Consider the following 16,499-nt stretch of genomic DNA (forward strand, 5'->3'; position numbering starts at 1 on the left):
TAGCTAACAAATCTATCCTTCAGTCCTATGTTCTTAAGTGTCTTCTCCACTAGAGATCGTTGTGGTGGTCAAGTATTCTCCTCTGTTGTCTCCCTGTGGACTGACTCTAAACCATGTCATCCAAAGTGTCTCTACTAATTTCATCCTGCTCACAGAGATTTATGGTTATCATAAGTCCTCAACTCAAGTTGTACATTTTTGTTTCCTTTTCTTAAAAAAAAAAGGGAAATCAACATATTTGCCAAGAATTTCTTACATGAATACATTTGCACACTGACTGCAATTTATACAAAGCTGTTTCTGACTTTTATAAAGCTTTGCGTTCCCAAGACATAAATGCTACATATAAGCAAAAACTGTAAATCACACAGTTAAGAAGAAATGGATTAAATTAGAATATTTTTAATATGACATATTTCTGGCAAACTAAGAAGAAAAGTTACCCTAGGGTATGTGAAACCATTTAAATATCAAATATGTAAATATTTTTCTTATTGATGAAAGGTTCAAAGGTTATCCTAGAGTATAAACTGCTACTATTGGGTGAACTAAATGAAAGAATTTTCCAATGTGAACAATACTTGAAAAATTTTAAGGTAAAGCTCAAATATTTATCTCTAAACTAAAAATTAGGATTAATAATAAATGTGAGTTATTATGAGATAAATTTGCTTTTTTGGTCAGAGAGTAAAACAATAATGTGAAACCCTTTATTTGATGTTGATTAGGTTAAAACAAAATCCAGACTAGGTAACAAAAAGAAGGTAAATGTAGTGAGAAAGATGTAAAACCAAGGTCCTAGGGATAATGTAATTTCCTTCTCTGGCCAGTGAAACTTTTAGGGGTTCTGAGGGGGACCTAAAGTGTAAGGACATGACTGCTCCATCTGGACTGCTCCATCCAGATGCAGTATATATTACTTCTATGCTCTAGTTTTTCTGGTCTCTCAACTTTTCAGAGCAGGGTATATGTTACTGGTGTAAATAAACTTATTCAAATGTTCCTTCCTTTACTGACTTTTGTTTCAACAACCACATCCCCACTTCACTGGTTATTTTTAAAACCAAGGCTTTATTAGTGTGAAAACAATTTATTAATGGGAGAAGGTATTACTGAGTAACAACAACTTTCTCTCTGTAGAATTTTATGTAGAATTATCTACTATATTTTTCCTTTCTTAAACTGTTTATTGGGGGATATAACTCCTGGAACTTTAAAAGTACGGAGACATTATAGTTCAAAGAGGAAATAGACTTGCTGAATTATAATATGAAAAATCAAAGCACTCTGTACAAGATGAAAAATAACCTCCTTACCTTATGATTTGACAAAAAGCAGGTTAAGCTAAACAGCATTTTATTCAAATGAGATAACATTTCACTCTTTTAAAATTATGTTCTTCGAGCACACCATTAATAAGCAGAGTGCAGAGAACAATTCAACTAAACAATTTTCAGAGCTCCTTTGTGCTAATATCTTCAGCTGTGATCAATATAACCATATGTATTATGCTGAATTATGCATTTCAGCTAAAGATAGAAAGGAACTTTCAAAAGCAGGCCCTTAAACACATGCAGTTAATTTAAGCATTAACCAAATGCAAACTGCATTTACATATCCTTCCCCCACATATTCACACAATCTGAAACTAATTTGTACCTTGAATAAAGAGGTGAGTATTCTCTAAAAATAATTTGCCAGTTAGATGAATGACTACAAGAAGCCAGGGAAACATCTTCTGGCAGAGAACACTTGATACATAAGAAAGTAAATGTGTGAAGAGACTTCAAAGTAAAATGAAACAATTTCAAAATCTGTAATACAAAAAGGAATTTTCTAAATATTAAAAGGTTTCCTTAAATAGATAAATTTAATTTTTGGTTTAATACTTCCTGGAAAAAAATTGTTTAAAGGCTGTATTATTTTTCTTATAATCTATCTGAACATTTTCACAAAGAAACAAAAACTTGAAACTAGTAGAACTGTAAATTTCAGGTATTCAAGCAAAAATAACTAAAATAAGTTGAACTAAAAAAAAAAACAGATTTGGTTCTAGCAGTTTTTCTTAAGCAAATAATTGGATAAATGTGTAAAGATCTGTGCAGAAAGATGTTCATGATACTTAAAAAAGCTGAAGCTATTTAAAAATTCATCAATAGACGGCTGTTAAACTGTCTATGGCAGATCCTCACACTGGAAAACTATGACAGCCATTATGAATGATGATGTGGATTTACCATATACTTTTTTAAAAAGCACATTAAATTACATGTATACTTATAGAAACAACTCTGGAAAGACATATATAAATAATAGTGATTATTTTGTGGGTTGTGGGATTGAGTGACTTTTAGAAGAAATTTTTTTGTTTATTGGACTCTTCTTTTTTAATAATGCACATGAGTTATTTTCATTATTTAAAAAATCTGAAAAGACTTAAGAACCAGTAAGAAAAAAAGATAAGGAATGCACTAGTTGCATTAAAATAACTTAGCAATTGTTGTTTTAAAAATTTATAAGAACCCCCAGAATTAATCCAACAGCAATAAATAGGTTTTCTTAACAACAACAAAAAAAGACCACTAAGATTCTATCCTCTTAAAAGAGTTTCTTTCCAGAGAACAATGTAAATGTGAAAAGATGAGAGTTTGGAAATTTGGGTATCTAGGGAAGAACAGAAAGCAAAGGAGAAAGGTTTATTTCATTTCTCTTTCCTTTAGAATGAACAGAGGAAATATAGAGAACTTCTACTTTGGTGGAAGACTTTATTGAGCAACTACTAAACAAAGCACTCTGTTAGGTATAAAATGCTACACATTAAAATCAGGAACTATATATCTTTGACGTAGAAACTTTAAAATATCCACCCAGTCAGAAATCATGTCACCATTTTATTCTACTCACAATCTTCTAGAAAAAAATTCAGAAACCATCTGCCATCAAATTTAACCACTTGGTAAATATAAATACTGCATATATATTTCATTGAGATTAACACCCCATTGATTACAAGATGTGCTCCAATTTCAGACTTCTTAAAATGCTAAAAAAAAATCAGACCATAATTTAAAAAAATGTTATCACCTTTTTAATGATGCTAAAAAGATGCTTCTCAAATTCAGAGATATTAAAATGGGAAAAAAAATCTTTCTTAGAGTTAACAAAATATGGCAGTGTGATCTAAATCAATATAGAGAATACTGCCTAGATATGTAATTGTTTTTTTTAACTGAGTCCGTATTAAACATTTAAATGTTCTCATGTAACTGAACTGCAAATGTTCAAAAGGAGCAACCTTAATCAGTGGGTTTATCTAGCAGATGAGCAAACACGTACAACACTTGGAGCAAATAATTCACTTTCCTGGTTGTGCATTTGTGAGTATACGTGTGTATAAGATAGTAGAGCAGACATCTACTTTAGTATAAATTATTTTACTTCTATGAGACAAGAAGGGTGAGATCTGGGACTCATAAAGTGTAACTTATTAATGATTATTATTTTAGCAGGGACATCTTGACAAGGCTTCTGTGTTTAAGTTCTCTGTCACAGAGTAGAATTCGACATTTCCCTATTAGAGAGGTCTTCCTTGTCTGCCAGATCAAAAACAGCCAAGAGAGACTTCCGCCCTTCTCGGCTGTCTTCCACTGCCATTTTTCCCCCTTTGCACTTGCCACCACCTGATGTACTGCATATTTATTTAATTACTATCAGTTTCTCCCTCTCAAATTTATGCTGCATGAGGACTAGGTCTTTGTTTATTCATTGCTGGATCCCTGGAACTTAGAATAGTGCCTAGCACATACTGGTGCTCAATCAGCACTTGTTGAGTTGAATAAATTTAGGAAAATTAAACAAACTAAAGACAACCTGAACAAGAGTAACTCTGAGGAAAACTAATTTGTTTGGCATGTATGCTAAGCTGAGTAAAGGGAAATTTGCAGCAAGCACTAAACTCATAAAAGCGAATGACTCTTCATACCGGCTGTGTCCCCAGTACGCAGCAAGGTGCCTGGCAAAGCAACAGGCACCACAATGGGTACCTATCAAGTCAGTGAATAACGATGAATAACATGCATGTTCGAAATGAGTAAGTCAGAAGTCATTTCATATGTACCTCTTTCAGTTTTTAATCTGTCAAGGATTTCAGTTTTGTCTGTGAAATCGGATTTTAAGGCTGTCTCGAGTTGAGCAATCTGTATTTTCAGCTGCTGTTCCTTTAACTTCCATTGCTCTTCATGGGCGGCACTGAAGGCACTGCAAGACACACGTGACAGGCAGGGAAAGCTTGGAAATCAGCGTCAACCGAAAATAATAAAGAGAAAAGCTTTTAGTGGCACAGAGACCACTGTCATCATGTCTTAGGAATTAAGTAAACATATGCTGGTCTGCTGCTGTTGAAACCAAGGCGCCTTTCTCAGGCTGCGGTTAGGGAACATGAAAGAGTTTGTGGGATGAGCAAAGGAACTGGCCTTAATTTAGAGCTCTAAAGTCAGAAAAGTTGGCAGTGTGCAGCTTTTGTGGGACTACTAAAGGAATTCAGATACTGTACATAGTCCAAAGGAATCCACAATTCCAAACCTCAGCAGTAGACCTCAGACAAAACCATCCTCTCCCACGAATGCACCCTCTTAATACAGAGAAATGGGACTCTCCACCTGATCGTTAATTCTAGAGTTTGAACTTTTAAAGAGTCTGTGATAAAAACATATCCACAAAATGTGGCGATTCTGATATTAAACAGCAGTGATCATATAATTTTTTTCCTAAAAAGCAAACAGCAGCAGGCTAAGAACAACCAGTTTTACATTGTTACACATGATTGGGGTGAGAACCCAGTGAGAGGACCTTGATAATAATGTTACAGATAGAATTATTATTCATTAATAAAAGTAGCAGTTTAAACTATCATAAAAATCTACTAATGATCAGACACAGGACACTGGAAGAATCAGCTGCAAAATAACCAAGTAGTATACAGAAGGTGTACAGTAAACATTTGTTTAGGTCACTGGTTTCCAAACACTGGCCTAAAACACCGGTGCTAGGTTAAAAATGCAGATCCTGGGGCCCAGGAATTCACAGTTTTATAAAGCTCCCCAGGTGATAACCAGGTTTTGGGAAAACTGACCTTGATTTGTATTTCAGCAGAAAACTATTATCTGTGAGCCTTGATATGACTGAATAATTATCAGCAGCTTTGACCCTTCTACTTATTTTTAAACCCAGTAAAGGAAGCAGAAATTTACTAAATCTGGTTTTGAACTGATGATGAAACAAATGGAAAAGAAACTTGTTACTGAAAATTGCCGAAACTTGTTACTGAAAATTGCCGTAAATGTTGCTCCCCCCGGCTAGTCTGAGGTTTTATTCCAAAAGAGATACTTTTCTGGGAGGCATATCTTTCAAAAGAACAAAAAACTGTGTATTTATTTTACAGTTTGAATGTTTTTATTGCATTTAAAATAACATGACCTTAAAAATAAATAGAATTCTAGAAGTTTCTCTAAATATGACATCTGTTTTTTCTATCAGTATTCTCATTTCACATATGGAACCTTAAAAAAATACATGGATCTGATATATCAATGTTTCATGTTAGTTTTATCAAAGGTAGAGTTACCTAGGTTTAAATGAAATCCAAATATGTACTTTAAATACTGAAGTAAAGAATATCCCCTTACATTTTCATTTTTTTACACAAATATATTTCCATGTCTGGTCAAATTATGTATACCAAACACATAAAAATATGCATATACGTGAGTGTATATGTGTGTATGCATGTGTGTGTGTGTTTTATATTATTAAAAACATGTACTACCCAGAAAAAAAAATTAGCATGATGAAATAGGCACAACCATACATTATATCAGCTGCTAAAAATTAGAAACAGTAGTATTCCAATAGCATTAGTACCAGCAAAAAGATCACCAACAGTTAATCTGGCAGAAACATCAGAAGCTGTATGTGTTTAAATTAAGAACAATTTAGCAGCCTGGTTTTTCCAAACCCACAAAATACTAGTGTAAATCAGCATAAGTCACTCTGAATTTAGTCCACTGCTATCTTCCCTCTAAATTTAGGATTACATTCCACTGGAGTTTCATGAGGAATTCCTTTTGAATTTACTGTATTCCTCTATGCTTGGAGCCATCTGTGTAACTATAAATGGTAAACCACATCTGGCTCCATTTTCTTTGTAGAGGCTGTGTACATGATTAAATCTGCATATGTGAACAGTCTTTGAGAACCCTTTATTCATGAAAATGTTTTTGTACATTGCCTACAGTGACAACTGAGGAAGGGATCATAGTTGGTCTTTGTGCACATTTCATTGTTACATTATGTTGCTGGAGTGATAAAGAATCCATCTGCAATGGAATGCCCATTGGTTCCTGTGGTCACTGGCATGTCCACTGGCAGTCATGGGTCAGCATACTGTAAGTACACACCCTTGATCAACAACATGGTAAGATTAAAAAAAAAAAAGAGCTGAAGAATTCACCTCTATCCTAAAGTCTTTTTTCTTACAGAAGGAATTCCTTTTATTCCAATGTTCAAGGGCATCGTAATGTGAGAGATAGGGAAGAATAAGCTCTAATCCTCCATAAGGAAATCCATAGGTACCTTAGTTAGGCCTAATGGAAATTAAATGCATATTAACATGGGGATATTTCACTTACTAAAGGAAAAATGATTGCCCCAATGTACCCAGTTTGATTTCTGAGAAGCACAAAGTGCTCATTTAGGATCATATGAGCTTCCATGTTTCTTAGAAGATTATAGGGGGTCAGGTGTTCGATTTACAGAAATAGAACACAGAGACTCTATGCATGGTCAGTAGCATGCCCTTAAATTTTGGATATTAGATGACTATCACGTTGTAAAAACTTGAATCATTCAATTCTTAAAATGGTTACTATCATCTTCAGAAACTGGACCAACTCTTCTTTTAAATATGCATTGGATTAGTGTCTCTCAGGAGTTAATACCTTAGAATCACCTTTAAGAGTCTCTGGATTTAAAACTCAAATTGGCTGAATCTGAATTGAATGGTGTTGGGGGTGAGGGACAAGGGCAGGTGGGGAGGTTTCACAGGGGGGGTTAAACCTCCATTTCACTGTTTTCAGGTTACTGATATACATTATAGTTGAGGGACTATTGCATTCATCAGCTGCATTACCCTAAAACTATATACTAATCTCAAAAATGGGACACAGCTTTACTATATTATAGTATAGCTTTTCTCTCTGACCAAATTGAAAGATTTAATTGCAAAAAATTTTAATGAACATTTCTTAAAGTTATACTCATTGCTTGGCAAAGTATCAAAAATGTTTTAACATATTAAAAATGGCTCATACCAAATACTAGCATGAAGATTTTATCTTACCAGATGTTTCTCTAATGTGTCATATGTCAAGTAATAAACACATTCAAAATACCATTTGAAAAGGAAGATGAGAATGCAATCTGCACATCACATTTTTCTACTGAAAACCAGCCAATTCTGAATAACAAACAAATGCTCCCCTCTTAAAAACATGCTATCACTATGACTAACCAAACAGGGAATATATGTAGTTTGTGATGAGCCTTACTTATTGGCAACAATGAATAACACTGCCATGAAATCCAAGAGCTGTAAAGAATCCTGGCGAGGATGTTGATTTTTGTAGAGTTTTTTCAACTATGCTTCTGAAAACACATTATATATTTAAAAAACTGTATTAGAGAATTTTATAGTCCTATTTACTATCATGTGTGCTTGCTGGATTTTGTCCCTAAGTGACATTTTTTTTTGACACAAATGTTTTGACACTCATTATACCCATTTACTTCTACACACTTCACACAAAATTCAAGTGTAAGCAGCATAATGAAGTCTGTTTTTAATGTGGCAGGGAAAAAAAGGTTGCTCAAGCACAAAACACTAAAATAAAACCCTCCAAAGTCAGATTTACACTCTTAGATCACCTTCTAATATGGAAAGATAAATTTCATGATGATAAACTGAGAAAAACATGCCTTTCTTAAAATGTCATTTATGCATTATTCCCAACAAAGTTTAATGTTTTTTTTTTTTTAAAGTTTAATGTTTTTTATTACAAGAAAGTATATTCAGTAGATTCTCATACTGAAGGGGAGTAGAAAATGTAAAAGTAATGACCAAATGGCACTTATACACATGTATTAAGTTCATGCTAAATTACTTGAAATTATAAGACGTTAAGATAAATATTTATAAATTAATAAAAATTTCAAAATCTATGAGAGTTCTATTATTCCATGAATGTTTCCCTCTTGCACATATAATTTTCCACTGCAATTAAAATCAGAGAGATAGACATAGGGGAAAAAAAATCAAGTTTCAGGTTCAGAAGAAATGGATTCTAGTCTTATACTGGGGTTTCAGCAATGCTGAAACTGACTCTGTACAGGTTTCTTAATTTTTCTTGAGTCTTAATTCCCTCATTTATAAGATATGGGGATAACATTTTCTCTGCCATATTATATGGTGATTGTGTGATCTATACAATGAAATTTTAAGATTTCAAACATACAACTACCAAACAGGCATATATCAATATAAACCTATGCATTATTCTGTAGAGACAGATACAATAGGATAATAAATGCTTTACATAAAATTAATCAGGGCTGATGAGAGTGGGACCAGAACAAAGCACTAGGGCCACATGGTCTGGAAGGGGGTCCGAGGGAAATTTCACATGAAGAGTTTTTGCCAGTCTGTCCTCGCTGGAGAGCCCAGGATGTTACTTTGATGTTTGAACCTGCTACTGGTCACCTTTAATATAATAAGCCACTGTGCAAAGATAGTTAACACTAGGATAAGCAACGCAGGTGATACTGTACAATGACATGTCACATTAATTTAGGTATTTTCTCAAAGTAAACCAAAATAAAAGCCTCTCCTTGCTACTTGTTTAATTTGTAAGATGTAAATTTAGCTTACAAAACATATCAAACAAAACCCAGTTAAAAAGTTAAAGCTATATCTGTAGATCAGATAGCTATTTTCTGATGTTTCAGAATGTGACCAATTAGAAGCAACTGTTGAATATCAGCTCTAACATAAATATATATGTCAATATATACAAAATCTACTTACATGTAAATCTGTATTTATCACTTATCGGTATCATACATTGAACAGACTTATAAGTACACACACGTGTGTATCACTTAATTAAACAGTTGTGGAGCAGAATTTTGTTTCTAACATTACTAGAAAGGATTAGTTTTTAAAATACCATAATTATGAAGCAGATTTAAAAAAAAAAAGGAAAGCAGCTCTCTAAAATACATCTTAGGATAAAGATGCGGTGTTTCTCTTTTTAAGAACCAGAAAAAACTAACACCTTTACTTCTCATCAACCGAATTAGGCTCAGCTAACAGGCTGGGTAGCCGAGCAGAACAAACAAGGGCTTGAAGAGACCAAGAGAGGTTCAAATATGATCTCTATTACTTCATAGCTTTAAGAACTCAGGTAAATTTCCCTAATTCTATTTTATTTTCAATTTCTCCAAAGTGGGCATTAACAATACCTGCATTTCCAAGTTGCTGTAAGGAATTTATACCAATGCATAAGCAGGGTATTTATCACAGTGCCTGCACACTTGCAGTCTGTGTTCAAGAAATGAGAGCAGTTTGTCCTGACAACAAAGTGATAGTTTCTTAGTAACAGACTGCTGTTCAGGTTAAAGAACTTATTACCAATCCCTTAAAAAAAGCTTATTTTTCTTTTGTTACATGTATAGCTTTCTTGCAATCAGCTGTGGCTAATTCTTTCATCAATATTAGGTTTTCTGACATTCAGTGTTTTGATAGAAAAGATCTCAAACAAGAGAAGGAGAGAACACATGGAATCACGATTTACCTGTTATAAAGTTTATCATAGTTTTCCTTTAAAAGTTCCCGCTCCTTTTCTAAATCACTAATTCTATCCTGCAGCTGAAATGAAAAGAAAATTACACACTAAGTATATAAAACCACCTAGGGATAAAAAACAAAAACATACGAGGAGACAAACATGTTTCAGTCTTGATTTCTACACTGCAGCCGTGAGCTAGACCACGTATATTGTCTGTATCTAATTTAGCATCAGTTTTTTCCAAGTTGCTAAGTAAACATGAAATTAATATTTCTGTTTTAATTTACTAAGAACGTATGCACTGCTTTATGGCAACATGTGCCAAAACTCAATAAAGGATGTGTTAAAAGCTTGCTATTAGGTTTGGGGAAACATAATATTTTTTTACTCTCCTCCCTGATGGATTCCATCATTATATTCATTTTGTATAAATTTCCAATTCCTCCCCTCCCAAAATTAAAGGATTAAGCTTTCTTTTGGTTTGTGGTTCAAACAAATTGTGTCAGTCACTACTTACTCTGAACACACAATTTCTCATGTTACCTGGAATTTACAAAGAAACAGTAGTACATCTTTCAAATGACTGAACAAATTAAACTATATACCTTGCTTTATCCCAATGTATAAATGAATAATATTTTTAGAAATAAATGTAGGTCAATAATTATATATTGATGACTAAAATGTAGCTTTCTGAATTTATTTCTAGTATTTCAGTTTAATTCACCAGTATATTTTGTTGTTACAACCTTTTCCCATGGATCAGAGTACTCTTAAAATTCATTCCCTTCTCAAAATTCTCTTTTGATGCCAGTATGAGACACTGTAAAAGATTCTTCCAAGATGACAAGAGAAAGTAGGCATCTTATTTCATTTCCATGCTCTTTAAGGACAAAGTTATCAAACTACAGAAAGATTGTGCTAGCTGGGGAACACGAGAAGCAACATGAGTAGGAAGATGAGTTTTTAAACAACTTCTTAGAAAAAAAATAATTTCTCAAAATTGCTGACACTGTACGGCAGAACATTCTCCTCCTTAGAGACAGATATATTCCTATAATTGTTCTGACATCTCAAATGACTAATAAGCTGTTAAGACTGAGACAGTTATATTCCTCAGGTAATCTGGTATCCGTTTAAAAATGTCATGGTTAAAAAAAGCCATGGTTTTCCTTTCCTCAAGGATCCTTAATCCTTTAGATACACAGTGGATCTCAGCACATTTGTAAGTATTGTTAAGTACCGATTTGCCATGCACATATTACTGGGTGTGCTCAAAGTGCCATGGATGTAGTTTAGGATTCTGAAGTCAATATAATATTTAAAATGTCTCTATTTGACTTTTTCAAAACAGTTACAGACAAGTTTTAATGCAACAAATGGCTAAACATTTTAGGAGCTTACCTCTTCTATTCTTCTTTCAGAAAATGTCATAGAACGTAACTGTTTCTCAAGACTGCAGCATTTTAAACGTTGTTCTTTAAGTTGCAGATTTAGCTCATCTCCATTTGCCATTAAGGCATCATGGCTGATCCGGAGAGTTTTTTGCTTCTAAAAAACAAAAAGAAAATCCTTTCAAAACTATTTTTGGATTCTGCTTTGAATGAATGATTACCACTCCAAAAAATGAATTTACTCCAGAAGTTCATGTTACACAGTTTATTCTTTATCTTACCAACATTGTATATGTGCTATTTTATTAATGTGCTACTATACAATGTATAATGTCTCCATACAAGGTAGTCTTGGCCAAAGGGTTTCACGAGGAAGAAAATATTTTAGCACAGAGTCACACAATGCAGTCTGGTTTTGTCCTTTATTTTATTTTTTCCTAGTTTTTTGACTTGGTGATAGTGGCCAGTGAGTAACTTAGTTTTAACAGATAATTTTTTTTTTTTTCATTTCACTGTGGATGCAGTGGTTGGAAATGCTGTCTAAAAAATGCTGCTGCATGGGTTAAAAATAAATTCTGATCACAAATACTCAAACTGAAAAGATTTGTTGCCACACCAGATAAACAGCTTTGGAAGGTTAGCTTCTAATTTTAATACAATTATGAATTTCAATTTCGTAACATAGATACTGAAGTCTTCATTTCAAAAATGGATCTACTTATGAATGTTTTAAATTCAGTTTTATATACTTAAATGCCACATACTTCTTTTAGAAATAAAAAAGGTGATTACACTAAAGTCTTTTCATACAGTCTCTATGACCATAACACGTAATGCCTCCTCTGCTAATTTAAATCATTAAAGTTCTACTGAAGTTCTTCAAATTTTTAAAAGAAACATGGATATTGAGACCCTTGAGTTTAATTTTTGTTAATCTTGGTATTATTATAGAATACTATCTTTAACTAGCTTTCTTTGGGCTACCTCAGTGAAGCTGTTGGTCTGAACCTCTCAAATCTCTACCCAACGTCAATCCCAAAAGATGTATCTGTGTTATCAAAGACACTTGCTACTCATGGTATTAAACAAATACCTACAAATACCTGGAGTCACTGTAAAATGGAAATCAAAACAGTCAAAGGGATAAATGAATGCAGAATCACTCTTTAATTCCTTTCTTAATTCCTCCTTTAGAGATGGCTTACAACTACATATATTTTAAACCTCCTTCTTCTAACTATCTACTGATAGCACTATCAATCCCACTATCTAATTTCTCTTTCATACACGCTCATATTTATATGGAAGTCAATGTATTACTTGACATTTAAAGAGGTTACTGCAGGATGGAAGACACTATCCAGAGTATGGTTGAAAATATTTATCTAATTCAACAGTGAATTTAGGCTTCAGATGACCCTATGCTTTGCATCAATTTACTGCTTTCCTTGTTTCAGTACTTCAAAGAAAGCATTGCTTAATATGAATTCTGCTCATCTGGAATGCTTTGGAGTTCATTAATTCCAGAAACTATATTAATTATGCAGTGCCAATAAACAGGAATGCTCTGATGGCACATTCCTGTGGGGCCACAGTCCTCGTGAAAACAACCATGGGGACAAGAGTACCACATACTGTCAACCTCAACGGTGAGGATTTAAAACAAATACACTGACAGGAGACATGATGGGTATTCAAATATTTTCTGAAACTAGTAGTAAAAAAAAACAAAATACCACATATCAAAATAGATTTAACAAAACTTGGTTATTAACCTATTCTAAGCACTGATCTATCTTGGACACTTCATAAATGCGTGGAACTGAAGATATATACAAATACATCTAAACCTTCATTGCTATATGCCCATACGATTTCAGATAAAAGGAGTGAAGAACAAATGTTCTCGACATGAGATGATTTATGGTAAATGTGTTTATTATTTTAAGATGACACAGGTATTCATAAAAAGTCCAAGCAGTTATTTCTTTAATTAAGTTATAAATAACCATATCAGAAGGGAAATAATACACACTTGAGAATGAAAAGAGCAATCTTTAAAAATTACTTTTTAGTGTTATGACCATTCTACTTTAAAAAATGTTTGAACACTATTTTTGAATCTCTGTATCTATATATCACCGTAATAAAATAATTTATCACAGTACCTCTTGAAGTTGAATAAATTTTCCTTCCATTACTGAAAGGGCATTGCTTTTTTCCACTAGTTGCTTATGAAGCTTAATCAGTTCTACGTTGTCCCGAATGTTTGACCTTCAATGATGTATTTAAGAAAACGACAGAGACAGAATTAAAAATGCAAGACAAAAGAAAAAAAAAAAACTGTGGTGAGACTATAATTTTTCATTGACTGTTACACAGAAAAAAATGTACACACATGCTTATCAGTCACTGAGGTTTCTAGTTTATTATACACTCAGGATAGACTTACTGTTTAAGACCAACCAATAACCATTCTTGAACTTTCACAAACACATAGACTCTCAGAGTTTGAAGGGAGCCCCATATTTGATTTTGTCCCTTCTACATCGTATCATTTTATCGTGTCCTGAAAGATGTGCAAAAGGACATCAGTCTTTAGCACAGCCATCATTCCACCACCAAACTTGAGGCTTATTTTAGGGAGGACTATCATAAAATATGCCATACAGCTACTCATCTTGCCACAACTCCCTCGAAACAAATGGTATCATAAGATTATCATTTATTGGAGTTTCCTCCTGGAGTTCAGACTTTTCAAAATATTTCAAAAAAAAAAGTGACTTAGCATTTTATACTAATAATGCCCAAAGCTGGCATTTAAATACGTTGCAGATGTGCCTGTAGCTGTAAGAGATCATTTAACGTCCACAGGGTATATAGAAACTCTATATGCTGCAATACTAGTTTGTATTTTTCCTACTGAGATTAAAGCAAACGCAGAATTTAACAGGAAGATCTTGTTAAAGGTTAATCATAGATCTAAATGAATACCTGTTTTCAAAAGGCATTTATTTTCCTGACAGAGAAAGAAGGTTCCTTAATTTAATATGTTTTACATTCAAAAGTATTTTAAAAATTGTGAGGTTTGGTTTTAGACTTCATTTTCTAAGAAAAATAAACACAAAAATCTTAAGTTCAGAAAATATTTCAGTATTTAAAGTAAGTAATTTTACTTCCAAAACTTATCTAGTATACACATATTGGAAAAATTGTCACAACGCCCTACTGGAACCAGAAAATGGACTACAAAGCTCACACATCTGTAAACCAGCTGAGGACTTGAAATACTTAATTTTCCTCTTTGATATTTGAAAGTTCATTGTATTTTGGCATCGGACAGTTAGTTGTCCTCGCACAGAAGATAAACAAGTCCAAGAACCTGGATCTTGCCCAGGGTACAGTCTTAACACAATGTTAAAATAATTATGTGTCTAAAACATGTTATCTAGTAGTTCCAAGCACACATTCAACAGTACACTCACCAATATTCCCCTCAGTATTATTTTTACTTACTAAAAAAATAATAATAATATGAAGGGAAAATATTTTTTGAATAGGTCAATAGAAAATATGCATATTTTTTCATATTTAAAAGTCAAAATTAACTTATCTGTTTTCTCCAGAATTACTTGGTTTGACTGCTCAACAGTAAGTGACATTTACTCTTACAGGAGAGAACATTGTTCAAATAATTTCAATCTCTACTTATATTTTCAGCTGTAATTCATCTTTCATTTTTCTTGTTTTTAAGCATGTTAATATTTTCAAGATTGAATATATATGACATATGTATGAATAACAACTAGTATGTGATGACATTAACAAAAAATTAAGTCCCAACAACCCATTCAGCCTCATAGGGTCATATAAACAGCAGGTTTTAATTTTCAATTTTCTTTGTAAGACAAAGGCCAGTAATTATCTTGGAAAAACTGTCAGTGGTCTAATTGGTAGATGTTTTCTTGAATATTTCCTAAAGTCCTTGGAGTTTAAACTTTTCATAGTATTGCCAAGAAAGGTGACTTGGTGTTTTATACTAATGATGCCCAATGAGTAGGCACAAATACAACAGAAGTACTATTTAGAAAACAATGATAATAATGTGGTACTTTAAAAAATCAGTTCATTATAGAGTACACCTATTCTGAAACAACATAGCACCTGGAAGTCTTTAATAATTATTCTAAAGTTTTAGGGGCTCTATACATAATGGCTGGGGCTTCCCAGGTGAAAAAATCCACCTCCCAAAGCAGGAGGCTCAAGAGATGCAGGGTTGATCCCTGGGTCTGGACGATCCCCTGGAATAGGAAATGGTAACCCACTTTAGTGTTTAGTATTCTTGCCTGCAAAATTCCACGGACAGAGGAGCCTGGCGGGCTACCGTCAACGGAGTCGCAGAGAGTTGGATACAACTGAGTGACTAAGCATGACAGATAATGGTTATCATTATGATGGGGTATTTCTGATGGTGACAGTGAAAAGGAAAGATCACTTACTGTTAAGCTGAGAGTGAAGAGTCGATGATATAAAGTGCATGAAAGTTAAAAGCAACACTGTGATGAATGTGGCCTGGTCTTCAGAAAGGTGTACAACAAAAAATCATCTCAGATCTGCCAATCAACATTTTTACACAGATGAAATACAGTAAAAGGATGCGAGTGTATGTGAGAGAGGAAAGAGGTCATGGAAAGGTGACAAGGAACGTGAGAAGGCTACTCGAAGGCAAGAGGGAGCTAGAGTCCTTGCTAAGTGGCTGGTCCTAGACCTCTGCCTGCAGAGGAAGGCCTCAGGTTGGTTTCCTCTGAAGAGCAGAGACAGACAGGGCTAATTTTATGAACAATATTTTAAGTGACTGCCACATAATATGTTCCTGCCCTGTTCTATGCCCTATGAATGGAACATGAAGTCTTCAGGATGATGACATTTGAACAGAAAGAACAATGCATAGCAAACACATTCAGATGAACTCAGACGGTCATGCACCAATTCATACATGCTGCATTATACATGGTGAAACGATCGGCAAATGGATATCAAGCACACTAATTATGTGCTTTGTAAAAATAAATTTCTCATATTTTTCAACAGGGATTTTGAAAAAAAAAAAACCTATACAAAATTAAGTTGGAAAATGTGGTTTCTTTTCTTTTTTTGCAGACATATTATTTAGAATTATGATCAAATCTTTTAAAACTATGAGAAG

The 16,499-nt window shown here is 33.6% G+C and overlaps 1 protein-coding gene across 5 annotated transcripts in view; it reads right to left on the reverse strand.

Annotated features, from left to right (window-relative positions):
• Nucleotides 1–16,499, reverse strand: part of RPGRIP1L (RPGRIP1 like) — a 96,102-nt gene that overhangs the window by 58,253 nt on the left and 21,350 nt on the right. For all 5 annotated transcript variants that reach the window (XM_086350685.1, XM_086350684.1, XM_086350683.1 and 2 more), the window contains exons 7-10: nt 13,462–13,567; nt 11,304–11,450; nt 9,906–9,979; nt 4,118–4,257 (exon numbers count right to left, since the gene is read on the reverse strand). In XM_086350685.1, coding sequence (XP_086206811.1) covers nt 4,118–4,257; nt 9,906–9,979; nt 11,304–11,450; nt 13,462–13,567 — 467 coding nt within the window. The remainder of the gene's footprint in view (nt 1–4,117; nt 4,258–9,905; nt 9,980–11,303; nt 11,451–13,461; nt 13,568–16,499) is intronic.

Source organism: Bos grunniens, chromosome 18, assembly GCF_055505025.1.
Source record: "Bos grunniens cultivar Pamir isolate PY7600 chromosome 18, Bosgru_T2T1.0, whole genome shotgun sequence".
NCBI classification, from domain to species: domain Eukaryota; kingdom Metazoa; phylum Chordata; class Mammalia; order Artiodactyla; family Bovidae; genus Bos; species Bos grunniens.